The following is a 25992-nucleotide window of genomic DNA, read 5'->3' as shown; positions in this document are numbered from 1 at the left end:
GGAGGAAGCACCCATAGCTGTGACCTGCTGCTTTGGCATGGCCTGGGTCAACGCCTCGGGGCAGAAAAGGGGTGTGCCCCGTAGGACTTTGCTTCTTGCTTGTGTTTCTCCCCATGTCCATGGGACAGTGAGCGAGTCTGTTTGCTGGAGACTTTTTTCTAGATTTCGCTTTTGGAAAGAGATCTTTTCTAATTCTCTGCCTTAAGCATTATTTTATGGGTTAATCAAAGGCGGTGGTGGGGCTGTTGAAAAGGGCACATAGGCAGCAAAGTCCTGTCTGCCCATAGTGGGGAACCTCCACATCCCCCTTGTGTTTTAAAGGCGATGCACAAACTCTTTGCACGCCACTCCCGAGGGACAGAAAAACATCTCCGGCTGTGATTCCTCAGGTGTTTGCTCTGTCTCCCTCTCTGCCATCCGCCGCCTCACCCCCTACATCTCCCGCTTTTTCCTTCTCTGCCTTTCATTCCTAGAACAATTGTCCAGGCTAGTTCCTTTGGGCTCCTCCACATTCCCTGCCAAAAACAAAAACCATTCTTAACCCCAGATGACCAGGCCTGTAGCCGTTTTGTCTGGTATGTGGCGTCCGCCTGGGGGTTGGGGTTGTTGGGGGTGGGGGGGATGCATGCTTCCAATTTATATTCGGCGTGCCAGCTTCAAGGGGAGCAGGAGCTGGGAGAGAAAAAGCAAAAAAGCTTCAAGGAGCGCGGAGCCCAGAACCACCAGATTTCAAGAGAGGAAAGAGGGGGACCACAAGCTCAGGGCCAGCTCAGGGGCCAGGAGACAGCGGGTTCTGGGTCAGGCCAGGCCCTGGCCCTTCATACCCCCTGCCCCCCATACTTGTTGGCCTCATTGTGGACTTCGGATTTTCCTCTGTATTCTCTTTGGTTATTATTATTTTTTAATGAGGTCAGACTGAAAATCCATCTGCCTGGGCCTGCCTGCCTAGGTTTGAAGGCAATTAAACTGTAGACTAACCTCTTAATTAGGGTTTCCCTGTGTAAATCTCATTTGATAAATTCCTTATCATCCTTGGCTTTAACTGCAGCACGGCCTGGAGAGGGGATTGAGCTCCCCCTGGGACCTCTAAGTGAATCCCCCCTAGAGAGGCCGCCCGCTCTGCAAGTGGGGCTCCGCCAGCCAGAACCTCCCCCGGGAAGGGCTGGAAGAGAGGGGCCCCTTTCAGGGTTAATTAATCAGAAAATGTGGTGGTGCCCGGTGAGTCCCGAGAACTTGTCTGCCACCTTTTCATTCTCCTGTTCCCCCTTCTGCCTCCCTTCTAGAATTTTTTTTTTTTTTTGGGTGAACTGAACTCTGTTAAAGGAAATCTGTAGCCCCCTCTTCCTTCCTTGCCACTCCCCGCCCCCCCAACTTCTACCCAAACTGTTTGTCTGTGTGGATGGTTACATTTTTTCCTTCCCTTTTTTAAATGCGAGTGCGAGTGGGGCCGGGAGTGGAAATGTCAGGGGTCAGGCTTCAGGCAGCGGGGAGCAGAGGGAGCAGGGGGCAGCCTCGGCTGCTGCCTTTGCCTTTGGAGAGAAATCAGAGCTGAGCTTAACCCTTTGGAGTCCAGCCCCTGCCTGTGGCTTCTGGGCGCTTCTTCCTTCTCTTTGCACTGGAATCTGGGGACATTGGCACCGAGGCTTTACCTTTTAGGGTTTGGGGCTGAAAGCCACTCCCATGGTGTTGGGGGAAGGGGAGAGAGCTGAGGCATCCCAGCTGTACCCCTTAGAAGAACGCCCATTGGATCTGTGGTCCCAGCAGCACACACTGGGCTGAGCATCTGTAGTGTGCTGATCACTGGACTTAAGATGCTGCCCATGTGGATGGGGTTGGTGGGGCGAGCCTGGCCACATTCACTGCTCTAACCCTGCCAGCATCCCAGGAGATGTTCTTCTTTGCAGACTGGGGAGACTGAGGCCTGGGAGGTGTGGTGACACGCTAAGTCTCCCACTTGATAGCAGGCAGAAGTGGGATCAGGGCCCAGCTCTTCTTGTTCCAAATCTTTGATTTCCATTTACCAGAGCTTGCCCTCCCCGCCCCGGACCCTCCTCCCCAGCCTCCGAGGCCCAGTAAGAGGAGAGGCCTGTCTCAAAGATGGTGTTTTGACTCCTTAAACCACTCTGCAGCCACTGAAGAGGCAGGGGGGCCAGCTTGAGAGCCAGGCTTGGCCAGTGCCTCTTCTGAGTCACCTGTAGCATCCTCACCTTGCTGTGAAGCAGCTACTTCTGCGGACCCATTTTACAGATGAGAAGGTTGAGGTGCAGAGAGGAAAAAGACCTGCTTGTGGGTGTGGCTGGCAGGTGGTAAAGCCAGATCTGCCCTCTCCCACTTTGTGCCCACTGGATCAAGTTGCCCCTAAGCATGGGACCACTGCCAGTCCGTGGAAATAGGAAAAAACAGTACAGAGCTAGTGCCTGGTGACTACTGGTCTCCATCGCCTGTGGAGTTGTCCAAAGACAGAGGGTATTGATCCCCAAGTCATGGTTTCCTCAACTGTGAAGTGAGGTTGAGGGCAGTGTTTAGCTCAGGGGCTCCGTGGGCCGTGGGCGCTACACCTTATGATCCATGACTCGTACCTGGTAAGCTTCAACACACATCAAATCTTATTATTTATTCCTAATCATGGAGGGAGAAAAAATGTAGGCGCTGGTGAAGTCCCAAAGGGAAGACGCGCCATATTAGCATCAGCACCTCTGTGGACAGCCAGGAGCCAGTGAGAGCTCGGAGTGGTGGGCTCTGCCCGAGCCCAGCTTGAGGGGTTGACTGCAGAACCCAGCTGTATGGCTCTGGGCAAGTCACCTCACCTCTCTGTACTCCGGGGGTGGTGGTGGGGAAGAGGATGCCAACATCCTCAGTGGCCAGTGGGATGAATCTGGACCTTGAGTCTGCAGGGGGAGCAGAGGACAGTTTGTTTCATCACCTTGCCTTTCATTGGACAGTGGCTCTGTGATCCGCCCTGCTGGCTGGGTCTCAGTTTCCCCGTCTGTAATGCGGAAGCTGCTGTGAAGCTCAGAGGGCGGGATACACCCAGACGCATTTGGCAGCCTCCAAGAAAGCTGCTCAGACGTCAGGGGTTATTATTAGAGTAGGAAGTGGGCTTGTTTCTCTGCAGAGTGGAGGGACATCAGAACACAGGGGAGGCCCAGCCCTGACAGCTCCAGGTCTGTCCAGGGGTCTGTTTGCTTGTACCTGCCCCTGAGAAGGCACCACAGGGGTGGTGAGTGATAGTTATGCAGGTAAAAGGACCAAGATGATGTTCTGGGGCCTGGGTTCGAATCTCCGTTCCCTCTTCTGTGGTGCAGCCTTGAGGGAGTCATGTCGCTACTCTTTGCCTTAGTTTTCTCATCTATAAAATGGACACAGTCGATCTCCTATTTCCTGGAGTGGTTGTGAGGCCTAACTGAAGCGAGGCTTTCAAGGTGCCAGCCCGGTTTCCCACACGATGCCATGTCACCGGTCACTGAGACAATGACTTGGCTGAGCTGAGCCTGGAAAGGTCTTTGGAGCCGCCTGAAGCGGAACTTGAATTCTCCCCTTGCTGGCCTGTGGCCTCCCTTCCTCCCTCCCCCTGAAACCAAAGCCTAGCATCTGTTTCCCCAGGAGCTGTTTAATATTCTGCCGCGGTAAAATGAACTCATTGGAGCCACCCGAAAACAGCTGAATGAACCCCTGGCGCCCGGCGGCCTTTCAGAGTAGCTCCCGACCCCCCTCGGGCCTCAGGGAGGCTGGCAACGACAGCAGCTGTGGGAGAGGGGGCCCCTTTTCTTTTTGTGCCCCCCAATGGGGCTCCTGGAGGGCTGGGTTGGGGGCTGGAGGCTGGGGAGGGGCAGCCTGGGTTTCTCAGCCTATTCGGGGGCCTCATTTGTACTTCTTGGCTCAGAGGCTCTGTGTGTGAGGCCTCCTTGGGGAGGACGGGGAAGCCAGGCCTTCTTCGGATTCTTCTCTTGATCCTCCCCCAACCCAGCCTCGAACTGGGGCCAGTGGAGGCAGGAGCCCCCAACCTATAGGCAGCCCTGCTGAATGAGATGATGATGAAAGAGACAGCAGCATCCTTGCCTACCTGCTGAGCACTGCTTGTGCCAGGCATGTCATCGCCACTGTTTTACTGCCTCTTCGAAGCCCCTGGAACAATTTACTGTCTGTAGTTCCCTTAGACAGATGAGGAAGCTGAGGCCCAAGCTGGCTTGTCCAAGATCACACAGCTGGGAAGTGGTCAACCTGGGCTTCCGCCAGAGCCCAGCTCGCTCCTTGATGGCTCATAGATATCTGCCCTTGATCCTTTGGTACCAGTGGCCTCTTCTGTAAAGGAGGGGCTTGTGGGGGGTGGTGGCAGGACTGTCCTGAGTTAAGTGACATCCTCGAGGAGCATGTCACAGCAGCGTGCTGTTGGTGCTCATTTTCATGCTAGCCATTATCTTTGCTTGATTACTCTGTAATGCCGGTTGCCTGTTCAATCCCAATCTCAGCCCCTCACCCTTCCTCCCTCCCCTGGTTGCCCCTGGGGGACTCACTGTTCACCCCAGTTCCCTCGGAAAGCGAATGGTAACCTAGTGCTTCCAGGAAGAGACTGAATTAATTTCATGTCATTATCCCTGATAAAATTAAATATTACTTACAATTAGTCTTGGGCAATTGCTGTACCGAGAGGCGGTAAAGCACTGAGGGGAAAACAGCCTGAGTCAGTGCCCATGAAGCTGTTGGCAGCTGGGTGTGAGCTGCTCGTGAACATCTCCATCACCAGAACTTAAACCCCAGTGGTGATTTCTGACGTAGGTTGAGAGCGCTGGGGAAGACCTGGTAGGAGGCACATGCAGTCCCTTTCTCCAAATTTTATAGCTGAGGAGCCTCAGCAGGTATTACTGGGCTTGGCTTGTTTGTTCCTTTTTGGCTGCACCTGCGGCGTGTGGAAATTCCCTGGCCAGGGATCTAACCTGAGCTGCAGCCGTGACAATACCGAGTCCTTAACCGCTAGGCCACTAGGGAACTTCTGGGCTTGGTTTTTCCAGCAGGTGGCTCTACAAGTGTCCTATCCCACAGCCTCTCTGGAAGATCCCACCAGACCTCTGGAAATGGAATCCAGGGTTTAGTGTTTTCTCCTCAGTGTTCAAATCTCAGCTATACCACGTCCCAGCTGTGGGACTTTGGCCAAAAGACTTCCTTTCTCTGAACCTCAGTTTTTCTGCTCTGTAAAATGGGGGTAATGCCTATTGCTCCATGAATTAATGTGGGGGCTTGTGGGATGGGTCTGCTGTGCCAGAGTAGTAGTCATGGCTAGTAGTCATGGCTGCTGCCGCCAGAGAGGATTCGGAGGAAGGAAAAGTCTTGTCAGAGGAGGCCAGTGATTGCACTGAGTCCAGGTAAGGACTGTGAAATTGTGCAGAGTGCTTTGGATGCCACTTACCAGTATCAGAGTATAATTGCCACTTAGTGACTCTGTGACCTTGGGCTGGTCCCCATGGGTCTTCCAATCTCTCTCTACTCATCATCCGGGAAATGGGAATAGTGACATATGCATTATGGTTGTCATGACAATATGGAAGGTACTGGTGAAAAGTGAGGCTTGAGGTCAGCCACATAGAAGGTGACCTATAGCTTGGGGTCATTATTATTGTTTTTGCTAATGTTCCCATCGCTCTTGTTAGTCTTTAGTCACTGCAATTCCTGGCCTCTTTTTTGAGGCTTGTGGACTTGGACTATTCAGAACTTTAATAGGAGAGATGTGATGGGGAGAACAGGAGGCAGGATATGGGAATTTTAATCCTAGCCTGACCTTGACCTATCATCTGACCTTAAGCAAGTCACTTCATTTCACTGGGCCTCAGTTTCTTCCTCTCTGTGATTGGACTAGGTCAGATTTACAGATTCAATGTCAAGTGCTAATCTGGATTGATTAGTTCTGGCTGCCTAGAGCATTGTGTTGAGAAAGACTCTTTGGCTGTATCTGAGCTCCGTGGGAGGGGGTACCAATGTCTGCCATGGGCTCAAGAGGAAATACGTGTTGGGGTGAGTCCCAGGTGGTTGATAATCCTTGAAAAAAAGGATCCTTGTGGCTCTTGCCAGCCCCAAATATACCTCGATCTGTGAAACCTTCCTATTTGAAAGGGCTTGTCTTTTGTTAAGAAAACTAGTAGTCATGGCTGCTGCCGACGCAGATTGGGCGAGACTTTGTAGATTACAGTTCTGGACCAGCATCAGCCAATAGAACTTTCTGCGATGATGGAGATGTCCTATATCTGCACTGTCCAATATGGGAACCACTAGCCACCGATGGCTATTGTACACTTGAAATATAGTTAGTTGTGAATCAGGAATGGCTGTTTAGGTTTTATTTAAATTTAAAAAGTCGCATGTGGCTAGTGGCTACCTTATTGGACAGCCCACGTTTAGACTCCTAGAGCCCCTGGATTTGTAGAGGCCCCCGGGATCATCAACTTGTTATACACCAAGCATGTCCTGAACTCTGGATGGGTCCTTGGGTGAAAGGCTGTTGCTTAGCAACAGACACCTGCCCCCAGGCAGCTGGAAACCACCTCTGCAAGAGCTTTGCTCAGGTGGGTGAGCTCTGCACAGGACAATAAATGCTTTTCCCTTCTGCACTGCTTGCCTCCTCAGGGGACTGGTTCCCTGGGGCTCAGACCCTGCAGTGGGCAAGGCCTGGCCTGGATCAGATTCCTCCATCAGGCGATGACGTGGAGGCCAGTTTCTTCTCCTCCCGTGGCACCCCAGGAAATAGGCAGGTGTTTCCAGACAGAGTGGATGGGCCGAGAGGGAAGGCCAGGTTGATGACCTTTAGAAGAATGAGAATCATTTTTTACTTTCCTTCCCTCCTCTCTCCTTTCTTCATCTCCCTCTCTTGCAGGCCTGGGGCAGAAGTAGAAAGCCTTTGAAACTGACTTGGTTCCATCCTGTCGGGGTTGCTCCCTAGCTGTGTGGTTTTGGGCAAGTGCTGTACGCCGTTGTACACAGCCTTTCTGAGCCTGTTTCTACATCTTTAAGGAGGAAAAACGTGTACACACAACCAACCAAATGAAAACCCAAAGGCAAACACTTTTTAAAAAAGGAAAAGCACCCTCCAAAGATTAACAAGAGGACCTAATGCAGGGATAGACAGAAACAGGTTAGAATGGTGTCTGGGATGTGGTTCATTTCCCTGGAAAAGGAGAAAAAAGAGAGTATCAGAGCATGGAGGGTAATTCAACTGATTCCCACGCCTGGCATCAACTTAAAGCTCATCTCTGAGGGTATCCAGTGGTTCCAGGCTCAAGGTTGGTAGGCAGGAAGGGTGGTTGGGTAGGGGGGTGTTGGTTGGGAGAGGGGTTTCCCAGGGTCATCATCCTCTGGCAGGAGGAAATTGCTGGCATTTGTCAAATGACCCCTTGAGTTTTTATCCCCGTTAAAGGCACCTGCATCTTGTACCCTCCTTGTGCACCAGTGGGGTCTAAAATAAATTGGAAGAATCCTAACCTCTGGATTTTGAAGGACGTCTGTTGGCTAGATTGGGGATCTGGAGAGTACGTGAATGCCCTTCCTCCATTTCTGCATAGTCTGGAAGGTGTGGGCTTTCTCAGTAGATTTGGAGGAGGAGCAAATGTCCCCATGAACAAGTCTTGCTTCATTGGCACCTGGGAAGCCTTGAAAAGTCCCTAATCAGGTCTGTCTGAGGACCTGGCTGATGTGGTTTTAGTATTTTTTATTTTAATAATTTTTTGGGGTCTGTTCCTGCCCTCAGGGATTGGTGCAGTCAGCATATATTGGTTGAGAGTCTACCTATGTGCCAGGTGCCAGGACCATGGTGGTGAGGGACAAGGCTCCTGATTTCATGGAACTCACGTTCTAGAGGCAGTAGCATGAAGCAGGCCAATTATGAGAAGTCTGGGTTAACATGAAATATTACAGTATGGTGGGCATTGGAGCCCACTGAGGGACTTAGAGAGACCTACCTGAGGAAGGGAAATATGGAATTGTTAATTAGGTGAAGGAAGAAGTGACAGTAGTGGTCCAGGAAGAGGGGAGAGCTGGCAAGAGTAGTGTTGCCACCACTTGGTGACAGCGTACTGCAAACTCCTCTGTGAAAACTGTTTAAGGGGAGGACTGAGTTCTGGTTTAGGCAGGCAGGCCAGAATCTTATGATTTGGTCACATTTCTGCCCCTGACTTAACCCTCTCTGGTCTCAGTTCTTCAGTGTACAATACTAGCCAGCCCAGTCTTTCTAGGATTTTGTTCTGCTTTCCTCAGAAGATCACAGGGACAATTGTCTGTGCCTTCTGTCATGGGAGGAGTGGCATTGAGTCTTTTTTTTTTTTTTATGGCTGCACCAGCAGGGGTTTCCCAAGCTAGGGGTTTCGAATGGGAGCTGCAGCTGCTGCCCTACGCCATAGCCACAGCAATGTGGGATCTGAGCCGAACCTGCAACCTACATTGCAGCTCACGGCAATGCCGGATCCCCTGACCCACTGAGCAAGGCCAGGGATCGAATCTACATCCTCATGGATACTAGTTGGATTTGTTTCCGCTGTGCCCCAATGGGAACTCTGAGAGGCATCAAGTCTTAATCCTGATTTTCCATACCTGAGACATAGGCCAAATCTGGAAAATCTTTCCAAGAGGTGGGGTGTGTGTTTTGTGAAATGTATCAAGTCCGGGGAAAATTTGACAGAAGGCGAGACTGGGGTGGGCTTAGTCACCTAGACCCCACCTGTGTGCCTTCTCCTTCCCACATCCCCTGCCAGGAAGGAATGCAGTGACCCCTGCCTTCCCCTCAAAGCCAGCACTCCACCTTCCCAGGTCAACCCCAGGGATACACCGTGGGTGTTGCACACATAGGATCCAGCCAGTCCTCTCTGCCACTCCAAGCGAGAGGTTAGCTAACACTTCCCGTCAGTCTTTATCGTAATTTGGGGTGGGGAACACCTACTTGGGTGCATCTTTAGGCAGCCAGAACGCCCACCAGTCACAATGGGGATGGCAGCCCAGAGAGGGCAAGTGACGACACTGAAGTCACACAGCCAGCTTCCAGCAGAGCCAGACCTCAGCTTCCTGGAGTTGGGGATGAGGGCCCAGCCTGGAGGGAAACCAGGTTGCAGTCTGTTTTGGCAGGCACACCTCTCCCTGGAAAGCCAAAGGCTGGACCTGTTGGAACCCTTGGGAGATGGGTGTGCCAGGCCGGGTGCTCTGGGAATTTTGGTCTCCATTGTTTGGATGGGAGTGACCAACTGGCTTCTTCTAAACCCAGACCAGCATCTACTGCTCCATCAGTCTCTCTCCCTGGGCCAAGCAGATGCCACGGGGTGGTTAACAGGATATAGACTCTGGACTCATACAGACCCGGGTTCAAATTCTAGCTCTCCACTTTTCTACCTGTGTGACCTCATGGGGCTGTTAGGGGATAAGTGAGATCAGTCTGTGAGAAGGACCCAGACCAGCCCCGGGATAGAGGATCTGCCTGCCAGAGCACTCAGGCCTCACTTACCCGGCCTGTCACCATGCCCTGTGCCCATTACTCTGTCCTTCCCTGAGTTGAGGCTGGGATATGAGGGGGGTCCTCAGAGCCGGTGAGTGCCAGCTGGCTACCCATTTCTTCCCGCCTCATGTGGCCGACTCACCTTTCCCTGGAGGGCCCACCTCTCTCCTCTTTCTTTCATTGCATTTGTGGATGTGCTTTAGAGTGATTTTTCTTTTTTTTTTACAACAATCCCTCTTCAGGACTTCCTGTTGTGGCACAGCGGAAAAGAATCCGACTAGTATGCATGAGGATGTGGGTTTGATCCCTGGCCTCGCTTAGTGGGTCAGGGATCTGGCATTGCCATGAAGGTGCAGCTGGGATCCCACATTGCTGTGGCTGTGGGGTAGGCCTGCAGCTGTCGCTCTGATTCGACTCCTAGCCTGGGAACTTCCATATGCCATGGGTGCGGCCCTTAAAAAACAAGCAAAACAACAACTCTTCTTCCCCTACGACCAGCATTTTACCGTTGTATTAATTTTTCAGCAGGAAGGCAGGATGGTCTCCACCACAGGAAGACAGGGCCTTAGTGAACAGGGAGGCCATTTCTGATTCCCTAAGTGTCACCATGTGGGTCCTCACAGATCTGCAGTGTTGTTGACACACAGACACCTTTCTTGGAAGTGTTTATTGAGCACCTATTGGGTGCCTGGATGCTCCTTCCCACTTGTGTGGACTTGGATGAGTGATACCACTTTTCTAACCCTCAGGTTCAAGGGTTGGCAGACTTTCTCTGCCAAGGGCCTGATAGTAAGTAGTTTAGGTTTGTGGGCTCTCTAACCTCTGTCATAGCTGCTTAGCGCCGCCACTGTAGCATGAAAGCAGCCATAGATGAAATGGAAACATTTGAGCATGGCTGTGTTCCAATAAAACTTTATTTATAAAAACAGATGGTGGACCGGACTCACCCCGTGGGCTCTAGTGTGCTGACCTTGGCAGGTTCTTCGTCTCTGAAATGGGGCTAAGAGAAGAGAAGCTGCCTCCAGGGTTACGGTTTAAAAGAACCAGGAGTGAATGTAAAAGAACAACCACGTGGTAGGTGTTAAGGAGTGTCTGTTAGTTCATTATCAAATGGCATTCTTCCAAAGCACCGCCTGGGGAAGAGTGCGGTCTCCTGTCACAGATGGGGAAAAGGACGCAGAGAGATAGAGTGATTTGCCCTCAGCCCTCTGCCCATCATTGGATGGCCTGGGGTGCATCTCTCTCCACTTTGTGCCTCAGTGTCCCCACCTGTATCCTTAGAGAGGACTCATTGATGTAAAGGCTCATGGCGGGATGATGATCACGTGTGGGGGCGGGGCCACGGAGAGGTGGAGTCTCTTGTAGGGACCACCACCTGAGACATGGCAGGGCTGGAATTAGGGCCTGAGTTGGGTTTCTTGGCTGCCAGGAAGAAAAGGCTGGTCCAGTTGGACCAGAGCTGTTTCAGAATATTGTCATGAGGGTGGGAGCCATTCCCCCCACTTGCTTAGAGTTGGGGTGCACAAAGGATTTTGTCCCCAGTGAGGGAGTGTTTCCTAGTCACCTGTCCTAAGCCAAGGCATTTTATTTTATTTTATTTTATTTTTGCTGTGCCTGTGGCCCTGTGTAAGTTCCCTGGCCAGGGATGGAAACTGCCATAGCAGTGACAATGCTGAGTCCTTAACCGCTAGACCACTAGGGAACTCTCAAGCCTCTTATTAATGTTGATATATTCCCAATGTGGCTGTCCCCCTCCCCCCAAAAAAGCCTTCCTTGGCTCCTTTTTGCAGCAGCAGAGGCAAACTCTTTCCTGGGGTCTCCAGTCCTGCATGACTGACTCCATTGAGATTTGCAGCCTTCTCTTCCTCTGAGTCCCCCAGGCCGTAAGTCAGGGTCCCTGGGCTGGGCTCTTGTTCTTCTGAAACAGTGGTATTGGAATTTGGGGGGCCCCCCTCTTGCTTCTCTCTCTCTCTCTCTTTTTTTTTTTTGCTTTTTAGGGCCGCACCTGTGGTTTATGAAGGTTCCCAGGCTAGGGGTTGAATTGGAGCTGTAGCCACTGACCTATGCCACAGCCACAGCAACACCAAATCCGAGCCTCGTCTGCAACCTACAGCACAGCTCAAGGCAACGCTGGATCCTTAACCCACTGAGCGAGGCGGGGATCGAACCCCCAACGTCGCGGTTCCTAGTTGGATTTGTTTCTGCTGCGCCACAACAGGAACTCCCCCTCTTCCTTCTCTTGACGCAAAGCTTTATACTCATCCTATGCTAGCCCCTCTAGCATGTCTTCTCCTCTGCAAAGTCTTCCAACCCCCACCTGTCCCCGGGGTCCCACTTTGCTCCGATAGGAATGATCTCCCTTTTGCCATTATGTGTTTACTGGAATATCACTCCACCAGGCTGGGAGCTCTCTGAGCCCAGTGCCCAGCACACAGCTGGGAGCACGTATTTGCTTGTGATGTTTTAGTGCTTTAGCCCATCATCACACTGTTATCACCATCTTCCCTCTTCCAGGCTGCCCAGGCTCAGATGTAGGGAAATGATTATGGTGACTGGATATTGAGCACCACCTGGATACCAGGCCTTTCCTCTCCGTCTCTGCAAGGCAGGAATGACCAAACTCACTTTTTAGGTCAGGAAATGGAGACTTGGGGAGTCAAAGCAGCTGATTATGGGTCTTATGGCCCAGTAGTGACAACTGTCCCAAGACCGAGCCCTTCCTTGGGACTCAGAGGCACTACGGGAAGTTACCTGAGCTTGCAGGCCACTTGCCTCCCTGCTATCCTGACGTGGGAAGATCACAAGGCCCCTTCAGACCTGCGGATGGGCAAGCAGGGCAGATGCCCGCAAGGACCTCCATCCACAGCATCTATGCTTCAGAAACTTAATTTTTAAAATTCAGACTTAGCCTGAATCTGGTTTTTCTTCCAATGGACTGAAAGCAATGTGGTTCTAAAACTATAGAAATGCACAGGTAAATTTGTCTTGTTTTATAAAGATAATGGTTGAATGGCTTATCACATGACAGGCAGAGAGCAGGGAGCTCAGTGAGGTGTCAGCCTTGGTGTTAGGTCGCCTCCAGTATACAGGTGAGGACTCAGAGAGGGACAGTGTCCTGCCCAGGGCCACACAGCACTGGGCCCAATGTCATGGGGATGAATTGTGGGTAAGAAAGCGAGAAAACAGAGAGTGGGAAGGCCTGTGCCAGAGACAGGGCTGCAATGAATCGCAAATACAATAACCACATGAGAAATACTCACAGCAGCTACTGTTTCTTGGGAATGCCTGACAGTGTGCTAAGTGCTTTGCTTGCATTGTCACTGGACCCTCCCAACGACCCTATGAGGATAATACACTCTTCCCCCATTTCCCGGATGAGAAAACTGAGGATCGGAGGCATTAATATCCCCAAAGCCAGTCCTGAAACCTGGTGTTTAATCTTGCCGTGCAGAGCTCCCCCTGCATAAGCATCCTTGATGCACCATCAGAAGGAAGGTGCAGGCCGAGGGCTCAGCTCACAGACCCCCCCAGCCTGTCAAGTCTCAGCAGCAAGCAGACCAGGAGTGGCCTGGGGGGTGCACAGGGCTGCATCTGTCACAGGTCATTGGCCGCGTGGCCTCAGGCGCCAAGAGAAGGAGCCCAGTTGGAGGGGCTCAGGCAGGAGGGTGAGGGGCCTGCCCTGTCCATCCTGTGGACTCTGGGCCTCATACCCCACCCTGGTGTTTCCTCCTCCCGGGCTGGGAAAGGTCCCTGGAATTCAGCGCCCCCCGCCCCCAGTTCCCGGTCCCACCCCTAGCTCTCAGCAGCCTGGTCCCCGAGATGCCCTTGCTGCTTCGCCTCAGTGGAGCCCTCAGCCAGCTCTCAATCTAAATGACAGCTGCCCTCAGCCAAGTCAACTCCAATTAATTTCTGAGGGCTTCCAGGGGCCCGGCTGAACCTCTCACCAGACTGAGCTGCCCCAGCGGCTAGAGCGAGGCCCCTTCCTCACCCTCGTGGGGCCTCTTGATCATTGGTGGGGGGCCCTCCCTGCCCATCAGGAGCTCCCATGAGTGCCGTATGCTGCCCCCCATCCTATGGGGCTGATATGGAAATGCTCTGGCAGCATCCCCGGAGAAACCAGTGAATGGGGGCTTCAGGTCTTGCCCTTGCTGCTGTGTCACCGGGGTCATTCTCGTCCCATCTGTGCACTTCAGGGCCATTTCCCCAAAAGTGAGAGTGTTGATCCAGAGAGAGAGAGTGGGGAAGAGGGAGGTGGGGGGGAGAGGGAGAGAGAAAAAGATGAAGAGGGAGGGAGAGAGGCAGCAGGAGAAAGAGACTGAGCGAGAATGTGAGGCCGGTGGGAAGGAGAGAGATGGAGAGGGGAGGAGGCGGTGGTATACCTGCCACTTGGCAGGGACGTTTTACTTCTTCATGTGACTTTGGCATCGGGCAGACCTGGGAGTGACCCTGGCTCTGCCACTGGCCAGCTGTGTTAACTGTGAGTCTGTGACATCCCCTTCCTGAACCTCGAGTTTCCTCCCCTGTAAAATGGGCTGCAGTGTTGGGGCCCTCTCTCCTTGGGTGTTGGGTTGGCCTAATGAGATTGGCAGAGGCCCGGCCCCAGAGGGAGCCTGAGGTCAGCATATCTCAGTGTCCCTTGGTTTGGAAGGGCACCTGCCTCAGCCTCCTGCCTTCATGAAATGTTAAATCCGATTGCCCCAAAGGGATAGAAAGAGTGCAGGCGGGTGTGGTTGTACATCCACTCACCACAGTTCATTTTAGTGAGGACCAGATAGGCCCAGAGACTGGGAGTGATTTGCCCAAGGTCACACAGCAAGCAAGTGAAGAGCTGGGATGGGAATGTAAGTCATTCATTCAAATAGTTCATGAATCCTCATCAGGTGCCTACTGCATGCCAGGGACCAGAGAGACTGCGGGGAGTGCCATGGACAGGTTTGCCTTCAGGGTCTCCATTCAGGCCAGGCTCCTCTGCTCTTTACTGGAGGGAATGTTATCCCCTTCTATAGATGGGGAAACTGAGGCTCAATAAGTTGAGATTGCCCAAGGTCATGGAGCTGGTGAAGGGCAGAGCTGAGACTCAGATTGAAGAAGTAGGATTTGAACTCAGGTTTCTGAACACCCCAAAGCTGCGGAGTGTGGGGATTTGGGCTTGCCAGCTTCGTGCTGTTTGGTGGCTGTGTAGACCGTGTTCGTGCCACCTGACATCTGGCTTAGATTTGCTGTTCCTGCCCCTGACACTAGAGTCAGCCTCCCAGACCCTGTCTGCCTCTCTGAAGGATGGGATGTGAGCAAGGGCCTGGACATGGACAGGCAGCCAAGGCGTGGTCCTCCTTGAGGCTCTGCAGGACTCCAGTTGGGATGTGGGGACCAGTTCCACTGGGACTGGTTCCCTCACAGCCCCCGTGGCAGGTTCTTGGAGATGTGCCTTAGTGTTGCATGAAAAAGCCTTGGACTTTGCTAACTACTGAACAAGACTTTTTACTCCTGCTCCGATTGCGGATGGGCTTTACCTGAGCACCCACCCAGTGCCAGGCACAAAAGAACTTGATGTAACTGATCAAGGACCTGGGTGCTGACCTTATCCTGTTTCACAGAGAGAAGCCGAGTCCCGGGGAGGGAAAGTGACTTGCCCAAGGTCAGCCTGCTGGGAGAAATGCCAGGACTGAGATAAGGACCTTGCTCATCTGACTCCAAAGTCCCCCTCCCCGCCCCCCAATCCTGTTTTCCGTCTTTGGTGGCCTGTTGCTCAAGGCTTGGAACTCAGGAGCCCACCCAACCCCCGCCAGGGTGAGATGGGCCAGTGCTTCCCATAGCCAGCTAGGTGGTCTGTGGCAGCATCATTACTATTATGGTGATGGGGGGCGGGGTGCCATCTGCTAGCAGTCGGGAGGTGGGGGGGTCACGCACCTCTGTGTAGAGGCGTTGGAGAGACATCACCACAAGGCTGACAGCCAGGTAGATGGTAGGAGTCAACAGGGGTGAGGAGGGAAGGGTGTTCTAGGCAGAGGAAGCATCAGGAGCAGAGGTGTGGAGGAGGGAAGGATTGGGGCTTCATGGAGAGACGGTAGCGCTGTCGCACCAAGAGGTGAGGCTGGAGGCCAGGTTGTGGGAAACTGGGGACTTTATCTTGGGAGCACTGGGGAGCCATGGAAGGTTGAAGCAGGAGAGGGAATTGCTCTAGTCAGTGCTTCAGAGTTCCTCACTCAGTTCACAGGGAAAAGTGGGCCAGCATGGAAGCAGAGGGAGCAGCAAGGTAGTTGAGGCAGGCGGGAGTGGGGGCCTCGTCTGGGGAAGGGGTGACAGGGCAGGAGAGAAGTGGGTGCATTTTGAAGGCAAGCTCTTCCCTCTGTGGTGCTGGACTCTATCCTGAGCTAGCCTGGGGTGCTATGGCCTGGCCTTTCTCGGAGATGGGAACTGGGAGCTAGGAGTGTCTGGAGCCACAAGGATGTGTCTGGCGGGGGTGGGGGTGGGGGTGGGGGGCTAAGGGACTCCCTGGCTGTAGGACAGAGGTGCCCAGAGGAGGTGGCTCAGCCCTGTGTCTTCCAGGCCTGCCTGCCTCGGCTTTGAGACCCAATGGTCCAGCCCCCAGCTGAGTGGCAGCTGTCACAGACACCAGCGTCTCCCCCCACTGCCAGGTCCAAATAAAGGAAAAACCAAAATACATTTCCCTTTGTCGGAATCCGTCGGGCGAGGGTGAGTCGGGCTAGAGTCATTCGCTATTGTGTTCTGGGGCCCACACTGTTCCTTACATAAGCTTTGAGTTAAAAATACGCATGGAATTCTAATTCGCCTGCTCTGCCTGGGATTGCACCCCAGCCACCGCCCCCCTGCCCCGGCTTCGGTGGGCAGGGGGCAGGGCAGCCCCCTGGCACCCACAGAGACAAGGAACTGCCCCACAGCACAGGGCTGGCACACAGCAGTGCTAGCTTGGACTGCAAAGTCCTGGGCTGTAAAAGAATAGTATGTAATAATAATCCTAAGAGCAGTTAACCTTTTCTAAGGGCTCCTGTGCTAAAGTTTTCACCCGTGTTATCTCACTAATCCTCCGAGAAGCCTGGGGAAGTAAGTTCCCATTTTACAGCCCAGGTTGATACCTCACCCTGATCTGGGCGCTATTAGGAGCCCACCCTTGACCCCTATGCCTCTGGCTTTCCCTCTGGGGGGCAGAGGGAAAGAAAATGGCCAGACAGAAGTCCTCTTTGTGAAGGTTTGAAGACAGAGCCATGGCTGTGGGTACCGCTGAAGCCCCACTTCAGCTGCCGTCGTTGAGAGGGTGGCAGCCGCCTGCATCCAGAGCTCAGGACGCCAGAGCATGTGGTGCACGCAGACTGGAACCCAGTCCCAGGGATCCTGAGGGCAGAGCATGGTGATGACAAGGCCAGCTTTGGTGACTTTAAGAAAGAAAGAAAACTCAGTCCCTTCTGTGAGTGTCATCTCCAGAAGTGAAATTAACAATGAGCTGTCCCCAGGTAAACAAATGCAGTCTTTTCCCTTCTCCCTTCCCCCAGTGGTGGCCAGCCAAAGGGTCACTCAGCCGTCCCTGTTAGCACTCCAGTCAGCTGTCCCAGCCCGGCTGGGTCCCTGCAGGCCGGGCAACAACCACGCAGGAGTCTTCCTGGCATTGGCGGGAGCGCACTGCGTGCTAAGCACTTTACATGGATCATTTCACTTAATCCTTGTAACTGCCTCCATGACGGCCAGTCCTATTATTTCCCCCATTTCCTAGGACTGAGGTTCTGAGAGCTGAAGTGATGTGCTCGAAAGTCCCGTGCTGCGCAAATGGTAGGTTTGATTTTTGTCGAACCCACAGGAGCAGTGAAATCCATCCATTAGTTACATGGTCACTTTGTTTGGCCCTGGGCTTGAGGCTCTCCCCTTCCCTTTGTGGCATTTACTGTCCTCTCTGTGGATGGAGAAAGTGCAGAAGACAAAATCTGGGGCGGTCTTGTGTTGACGGGTGGATGAGCAAGAAGCGTGTTATCAGTGGTACTCAGGGAGGGGCTGCTGGGGAGGGCCAGGATGGGTCAGCCAGGGCTTGCGCACGTGGAGAAAGGGCAGAGGAGCCTTTGGGGAGAGGAAGAACGGGACGCGGGGCTTGCCCCTGTGCGTGGGGACTCAGGTGCTCCATTCTGGCCAATAGGGGGTGACCTTTTAAACCCCTCCCCCTTCCTTTTGCTGGGCAGTCTCTCCATCTGTCCTGCGAAGCGGAAACCCCTCATCTCAGCCCCTACATGGGGTAAGGCAACTCGTGGCTATACATTTGGAGCCCATGTTGCTGCTGCCTCAGGGGCTGACCCCACCACATGCGTGGCGTCATTAGTCTCAGCCATGTGGTTGTATGGTCTCCCTCAGCTGCCTTGGGCCAGATCCACCAGGAATCACCATCCCCGTTACAGATGGGGAAGCTGAGGCCCTGCAGGGCGGTGCCAGCTGCCCAGGTGGGGCTCCAGGATGCTGCCAGCCTGACCTGTGGGGAATCCCGGGCTAAAGGGAGAGGGGAGAGGGCTGGTCCCAAGGCTGGTGATCTGGCCTTGGGTGACCCCTGGGCAGGCCCCTGCCCCTTGGGTCCTCAGTCTTTTTTTTTTTATTTTTTTAAAAAATTATTTTTATTTTTTTCCATTATAGCTGGTTTATAGAGTTCTGTCAATTTTCTACTGTACAGCAACCTGACCCCGTCACACATACATATATACATTCTATGGGACCTCAGTCTTCCCATCTGTCAAACAGGGCTGAGGGTCACTTCACAGTCAGCACTCAGGCCCCTGCTGAGCTGAACAGGCCAAACCTGCCCCTCCCCGCCACAGCCAGTCTGATGGGGGAGGCCGACAACCAACAGTGGAAAACAGGAGGACACCCATGGGGTTCTACAGCGTCTGTCAGTGCCAGGCACTAACTCCTGTCCCCCCAGCCCCAACCCTGGGAACTAGGCGAGGGGGCGGTTTTATCTCTGGGTCCTGGCGTGGGGGCTGGCATGCCTGCTGCCCCCAGGAGCCGGAATGGAGGGCCTCTCCCGAGCCGGGGCAGGCCCTGACTTGAGGTGGCTTCCGTGGGACTGATTTATCGGCAGCCACTCTGCAGCCCAGGGGAGCCGCGGTCCTAGGGCGTGTTGGGTCCCCCAGCTGGAATGAATCCGGCGGGAGGATGAGTTTGGTCATGCTTGGGTTGTCAAGAACTGAAGAGTAATATTCTCTCTTAAAAACATTCCTCATGGCTACCAGACTTGCTCGTCCCAGACAGGGGCTGGGGAATCCTGTGCCTGTGCTCTCTGATGTCAGGCAAGCCCCTCACCCTCTCTGAGCCCCAGTGCACCTTCTAAAGTGGGGAGAAGGGTTGCCTGGCTGCTAGGCTTGCTGGGGGATGGAATTAGATAATACACGGAAGTGTTCAGCTGTGTGCCTGTCACGCCCTCATTAAATCTACCCCAAGTACGAAGAGCAGCTGTCTCTGGTTCTGGTGCACGATATTTGATTGAATTGTCTGCAACTCAGGAGGAGAGCATCTTCAGGAAATCTGGCCATTTGGAACACTCTGAGCAAACCCAGCTCCCATAAGAGTTCTGGTCCTCCTCTGTTCCAGCACAAAGCTCTGGACATGCCGACTTTTCTCCACCTTCTTAGTTCTTTAGCTACAGAGCAAGGGGGCCAGGTATCAGGAGCTTATGTCTGGGTCTTGTCTTTCTTTGTGCAAACTTTGGCAAGAAACTTTGGTTTTCTACCTGTTAAATGGGCACAAGCATTGCTGTGTCAGCTCCTTCAGATAATGTAAGGTGAAGTAAGGAACCCCTTTCAGAATGTCTCTTTCTTTCGCTCTGGCAGATGCTCCTCTTCCCCCCAATCCAGATCTTGCAGCGCTCAGAGCAAAATTCTATTTGGGGTGTCAGGCTGCAGGATGTCGCTGGGAGCAAGGCAAGCGTGGGCTCAAGAGCAGAGGCTTGAGGGCTGTGCATCAGCATTGCTAGGATCCAGGGTCGCTGTGGATGAGGGGACCCTGAATCTAATCTCTCTGGCTTCCTGGGGTCCCAGCATCCCAGCTCCACCACTACTAACCAACTTTGAAACCTCAGGCTTGGAACCTCAGCTTCCCCCTCCAGGAAATGGGCAAAGATTCCAGCTTCATGGGCAGGAACATGACAGGCTGGTCAGTCTCCAGGAGAGGACAAGGCTTGGAGGCTGCTAAATGGTGGCAAGGACCCCCCCCCTCTTGCCTCCCCTCCCCTACCCCAGAGACTAATGACAGTCCCAGCAGCCCTGTCTGGGGATCTCTCTGTTTGCCAGAACATTACAAGGCCTTGAGGGAGATGGCATCTCCCATTTTACCAATGAGTAGAACTGAATCTCAGAGAGGGAAAGTGTCAACCCCACCAACCACACAGCATGGGAGTGGAAGGGGCTGGGATTCAAGCTCCAGTCTGTGACTCCAGAGTGACTGTGCTGCGACACTGTCGCCTGGCCTCATCATCAGATGCAAGAGGAGGAGGAAGACAGTGTCTTGTTTCCTGCTGGAATCTGCAGCCTTAGCACCACGTCCAGCACACAGTAGGGACTCAGTGAAGGCACATTAATTGAATGAAGGATGGAAGCAGCAAAGGAGGGCATCTTCCGTCCCAGCTCCAGCTCCTCCCAAGAATGCAGGTCCCAAAGCCGGTGTCACTGGGGCTCCAGGGTGGAGGCCCCAAACCCAGTTAAGTCATGACCTGGCCTCAGCTGCCTGGGCCCATCCCTCAGAGAGGATTTTCTCTGCAGGCATGGCTTAACTCCCGGGGGAGGCCTACCCCCATCCCAGAGGGCGGGATGGGTGGGGTGGCTCCTGCCTGGCATGGAGCCCTAGCTGGGCCTGCACAGTGTGCTGAGGAGGGCGGGCCGGTTGTGGAGTTCAGTATCTGGGTGTGCTCCCTTGGCTGGAGCTGGGCCCCCACCCCCCATTCTAGCTTTTCTCACCTCTGCTGAGTCAGAAGTTGACCTTTAGCCCATCTTCAAACCCAACTCTGCCCCATCCTGGCTCTGTGACCTTGGGCAGGTCACTCGCCTCTCTGGGAGTCAGGCTCTGACAAAGGAATAATGAGAATAATCATCAACCTTTAATAGGCTTCAGAACAGAACCCTTGGTCACTGGGCAGCAATAAGTTAGCAGTCCTCTGAAATGACTGCCTCCTTTCCTTGCCTGCCTCAGAACTCCAAATTCCTGGTCTCTTCTAATCTAATTCATACTAATGTGTGAATGGTTGTCAAATTGCCTTCCCCTCAAATGTGTCTAATTAAACATTACTATGGTCTGTGATGTTTTCTGGTGCTGTGTGACTGAGTGAGGAGGAAATTGAGGGGATTTTCATTAAGGATGTCAGAGAGGAATAGGCTTCCTCACCCCATCACCTAAAGTCCCTTCATGGCAGCAGCAAAGACCACTGGTATGGTTGGGGAGTCCACACTGTTCGTCTCTACCATTCTGAGCAGTTTGGCACTGGATAAGGAAGTTCTAGCATAGAATAGGCCCTTAGCAAACATCTGTCTGGAGCATGACAAGAGAATGGGCTGTATTCTAGACCTAGACAATCCTCCTCTCCCCCTTTCATTGCATCTGATGAACTCCTGCACATCCTTCAATGCCCAGTTTGGAGACCTCTCCTCCAGGAAGCCTTCCCAACTTATTCCAGATCCAGTTAATCTTTTGGGAACTCTAGTCCATCAGAGAAGGGCATATCCTGAGTTTATCCTGCCTAACTTTCCTATATCCCAAGGGGGTTGGAGAAACAGATCCAGCAGGAATTCTTCCCTTGGCTGAGATCTCACAACCCAAGTCAGAGGCAATAGCTAGAGGATTTGAAGCAAACATCTTTAGATCACCTTAGACCATCTTTAGGTGTGAAAAGAAGGCCTGAGCACCACCTCTCTTCTTCTGCCTCTCCACTCTACCCCCCTATGAGGGCCTCCCACAGAGTCAGCATGCAGCTAACAGTTCTCTCTGCCTTCTTTTTCTGCAGCCCACGACCTCCCCGCGAACAAGCCTCGGCAACCCAGCCCGGCAGCCACTTGCAGTGCCTGTCTGTCCACTGCACAGACGACGTGGGGGATGCCAAGGCCCGTGCCTCCGTGCCCACCTGGCGGTCCCTGCACTCCGACATTTCCAACAGATTTGGGACTTTCGTGGCCGCCCTGACTTGAACTAACAAGATACACCCCCTCCCCACCAGGCCCTTCCCTCCCCTGCCTCTTCTTTCCCCCTCCACCTGATCCTACCCCACCTCTCCTGTTAATCCGAAAAGGCCACTATTGCTGAGTGGATGATTTTTTTCTAGGTTGGTACCTGCTTAGTGGCATATGGACCGGAAAGGGTTAATTTAAAGGGAAAAGAAAAAAAAAACCTCAAAAAATTTTTTTAAAAATGAAACTCGTCAGCCACGGTATGTTACCAGTGTTAACCCTTCTGCAGTTAGCAAACTTTTGCTGAAGCCTTTTTCCTGCTAGGTGATTCCCATTTTTTTTTCTGTAATCTTGGCATACGTTTTTTAGATGACCTCTTTCCTTGTTTTATTTTTGTGCTGCTGTATGTCCAAGTATTGTTATTTCATAATAAGACAAGAGTTCCTTTCCTTTTTTATTCCCTTTTAGTCTTGGTCCCCACCTTCCTCCCCACCGCCTGTTTTTTTTGTTTTGTTTTGGTTTTTTTTGCTTTTTGCTTTGTTCACTGCTTATTAAAATGGAAATCCTGGAGAATAGTAGTTCTGAAATATTGCCGGGTGAGAGTCAAATTGTCATCACAATATTATATATTGACACCCAACTGTCATCAGTCAGGCAGGAGCCAAACAATTAATGCCCCCCTTAGGTACTCTGCCTGGGATTTTGTTTTGTCTGTTCCCTGAAAAAATAGAGATATATATTTTCGTTCCTGCAAACACACGCTCAGCCCTCAGCTCTGTTCTGCTGGAAGCTGCCTCTCACTTCAGTGGAGGTGATGACGTGTCCAGCTCGCTCTGTGGGAAGGAGGCGGAAGGTTCGACAGTGGTATTTTCTCTCCTTTTCTGGGCCTCTCTGCACAAACGCCCAGGCTCTGAGTTTTCACGCTGTGCCGCGCAGCCTGGGTCCGTGTGGGGAGGGTGCTTGTCTAGATTGCAGAGTCCCTGGGGACCTGCAGGCTCCCAGCCGGCTGGGTCTCCCAGGTGCTGGAGTCGAAGCATCAATCCGACATCTGTTCTCAGCAGGCATCGGGGGAAGGAGTGGGGCTGGGTTACCTCCCTGACTTCTCCTGTTCTGCCTCCCCTCCCCATTTACTTTGCTGCCTCCCATCTGGGCAGCCCTCCATCCTTAGGAGGGACCAGGGTTTCCTTAGTGCTTTTTGAGGTGCTCGGTGAACGAAGACGCACCCAGGCTCTGCCTGCCAAGCCCCCCTTCTCTGAGCCTGGGGGTATTCTTTGCAGGGGTTTGCAGACTCCTGAGAGCTAGAGGAGGGAAAAAGGGATTGGATCTAGTGAATTGGATTCTTGAGCCTTCTTTTTGAAACCCCATAATCTGCCCCCCTTTGATTTAATCTCACCCTGTTCCAAAACCAGAGCCGTATCCAAGCGACTCACGAAGGCATAACTTCTCCTCTGAGTAGAGGTGAGGGAGTGGCAGGAGCAGCAGAGCAGCAGAGAGCAGGGCTCCTGGACTCAGCTAGGGGCTGTTACTTGGCCCGCCCAGGGTGACGGTCAGCGGAGGCCCAGCGCTGGCAGGGGTGGACATCTTTGGGTGCCACTGATGACTACAAAGGGCTTTTATGACTCATGGCAGGGGGCACTCAGATCTGCGGGGTGGGACCGGACAAGAAGCGACTGATAGCACTTCACCAAATTGGTAACGCTTCTATTTTCTTTCAGTCTCTGTTAAGGAACATCTTAACTAAATGCTCCATTTTGAGCCTTGCGCCCCCTCCATCCTCTCCCCGCCCCACGTCCCCAGAGTTTGCAGACCCGGCTTTTTTTAGCAAGTGACCTGAAGGCTTTGGGCTTACCATACAACACCCACATTGTTTATTTCAAAGAACTTTTCAGCAAAGGGAGAAGAGCGTCCAGAAAAGTGTTGCTCTTTCTGTTCCCCGCCCCGCCTCGTCTTTCCTTCGGCCGGCCCTTTTGGCTCGGGTCTGAGCCTGGATGGTCCAAGGTTCTGGCCCAGGGAAGTCTGACCAGGGGGTGATCCTGGTCCCCACAGAGGGCAGGCTGAAGCAGGTGGTATGCACTGACCAGTGGGAAGAAGGTGGGAGCTGACTCAGCCCCATGTTCCACCACCAAAGGAGAGAAAAGGGGAGGGACTGTCCCGCCTGCCATGCGCTGCAGGAGAGCCAGCCGGAGTCTGTGCACACCTCCACGACCCCTCTGATTCCACAATGTACAGCTGTTTTGAAAGTGTCATCCTTCTCTTTCTTAAACAGGAATGATTTCTCCTTAATTGCTTAAGGCTGGGGAGCACAGCATCTTCTGTCTTTGACTTTCCCTGTGTTGGGTCCATCAGCTCATGGTCCGAGCAACCTTCGACACCCCTGAAGTTTAAAACATTCTTGCTCCCCACGACCCCAGAATGGAACAGCTTTAAAAATAGCCTTAAGCAAAGGGATGTTATTTCATTACATTTGGTTTAATGGGAAGAATAAAAGCAAATTAAAAACACACGCAACCCACGAGACTCCAAACACTGGTAATCGGTACTTCATAACAAACTCTTCGGGAAAGACTATGAAAAACGTTATTGCACATGTAAAATATGAAAACTTAACTCTGCTGTGTGTTAGGCAATCCTGTAATCTTTTTTGACTCTTAAAAGAAATTCATTTCTGAAATGCTTGGTTGGAAGACTGTGACAATAGCTCATGAAATTGAGTGTTATTTTTTCTTTCTTTTTTAAAAAAATATGTAAAGTGCAGTCTTCTGTATTCATGCATATTGTATATACCTGTATATGTTTTCCTGAGCAGCTAAATAACAATAAATATGACGTTAATGGTGACTGTGGTACATTTGTGGGCAGGGCTTGCTTTATTTTTTCCCCCCAATCCCTCCGTTTTTTTCATGGGTCTTTTCAATTTCCATAGGGGATGGGAGTGTGGGTCTGGATGATGTAGTGTGTGTGTGTGCGCATGTGCACACCTGCGCATGTTCGTGTGCATTGATGCTGTTCTGACTTGGGTTACCTCAGCGTCTCTACTCCACACTGTTGACCCTTGGGATGGATAATTCTTTGTGGTGGGGGAGGGTGGCTGTCCTGTGCATAGCAGGAAGTTTAGCAGCATCCCTGGCCTCTCCCCACTATATGCTAGTGGTGCCTCTTCTCCTTCCCCGATCCCTTGGGACAACCCCCAAAGTCTCCAAACATTGCCCCAAATCCTGTGTGGGGTGAGAACCCTGGGGCTGAGAACCACTGGTGCAGGAGGGAGGGAGGGGATCAGGGGGAGGCCATCCAGGTGTCTGTGCTGGGTGATGGTTGTTCTCCGGCATTTCTCTTCAGATCCCAGTAAGCTTTGTTACCTCTTGAAAGTTACGTAGGTCCTCAGCTCCTCCGTTTCCTCATCTACAAGATGAGTATCGTGGGGTCGTGACAAGAGATGATTTGTGTGGATACGTGGGAGGCTCCACATGCATTAATTGTTAGCATCTTGTCATGATCATGATCGGCTCACAGCACAGCTGATGGGGTTTTGGAGGTGGGCTGTCCTGGGGCTGATGCTGCTGCTTCAGTTTTCAGCAGAGGGCCATGGGCAAGTGGTTTAACCCATCTCTATTTTATGGTCTAAAATGGAGCAAATCACATCCAGCTTGAAGGTTATTATGAGCACAAGCTCACAGCCCCCATAAAAGCTCTGGCGGTCCCATGGGCCACACTTTCAGCAGCAGCTTCATTCTGGCACCTGCAGCCTCAGACTTGAGATCATTGCAGAACCTCAGTCTACAAAGAGGGAAATGTGGGGGGGGGTGGAGGGGGAGATAAACAAGCAAATTGACAGGTGATAGTGAGGGGAATGTGCCCGATAACTCATGGTGGTAATGGGATGAATGTCACTCTGTGAGATCCATGAACCCGATGCAGGAGACTTAGCGAAGGCTTCCTCCAGCAGGTCATGCCCATGTAGAATTTTGAAGGACGAATAGGAGTTCACCCTATTCATCTCAGCATATAATGGATCCTAATTTGGCAGAAATTTTGTTGTATTTCTTCCCTTTGGTTTTTAAAGTTTTCTTTATACAGCTGATCTTTGAAGAAGATGGGTTGAAGTGCATGGGTCCACTTATATACAGATTTTTTTTTCAATAGTAAATCCGACAGTAGTGCATGATCCGAATTGGTTGACTCCATGGATGTGGAACCACATATAAGAAAAGCTGACTATAAATTACATACAGATTTTTGAGTTCCTGCTGTGGCACAGCAGAAATGAATCCGACTAGTATTCATAAGGATGTGGGTTTTATCCCTGGCCTTGCTCAGTGGGTTAAAGATCTGGCGTTGCCTTGAGTTGTGGTGTAGGTTGCAGACAGATCCTGCGTTGCTGTGGCTGTGGTG

At 52.4% G+C, this 25992-nt stretch overlaps 1 protein-coding gene across 1 annotated transcript in view; it reads left to right on the top strand.

The window, feature by feature from the left end:
* The window catches only part of MN1 (MN1 proto-oncogene, transcriptional regulator), a 48817-nt gene extending 24368 nt beyond the window's left edge, over positions 1 to 24449 (top strand). Inside the window, 2 exon segments of the mRNA XM_021072488.1 lie at positions 21444 to 21464; positions 21467 to 24449. Coding sequence (XP_020928147.1) covers positions 21444 to 21464; positions 21467 to 21624 — 179 coding nt within the window. The 3' untranslated portion in view covers positions 21625 to 24449.

Source organism: Sus scrofa, chromosome 14 (genome assembly GCF_000003025.6).
Source record: "Sus scrofa isolate TJ Tabasco breed Duroc chromosome 14, Sscrofa11.1, whole genome shotgun sequence".
NCBI classification, from domain to species: Eukaryota; Metazoa; Chordata; class Mammalia; order Artiodactyla; family Suidae; genus Sus; species Sus scrofa.
Note: the sequence above shows the minus strand (reverse complement) of the source record. Positions and strands in the feature narration are given on the sequence as shown.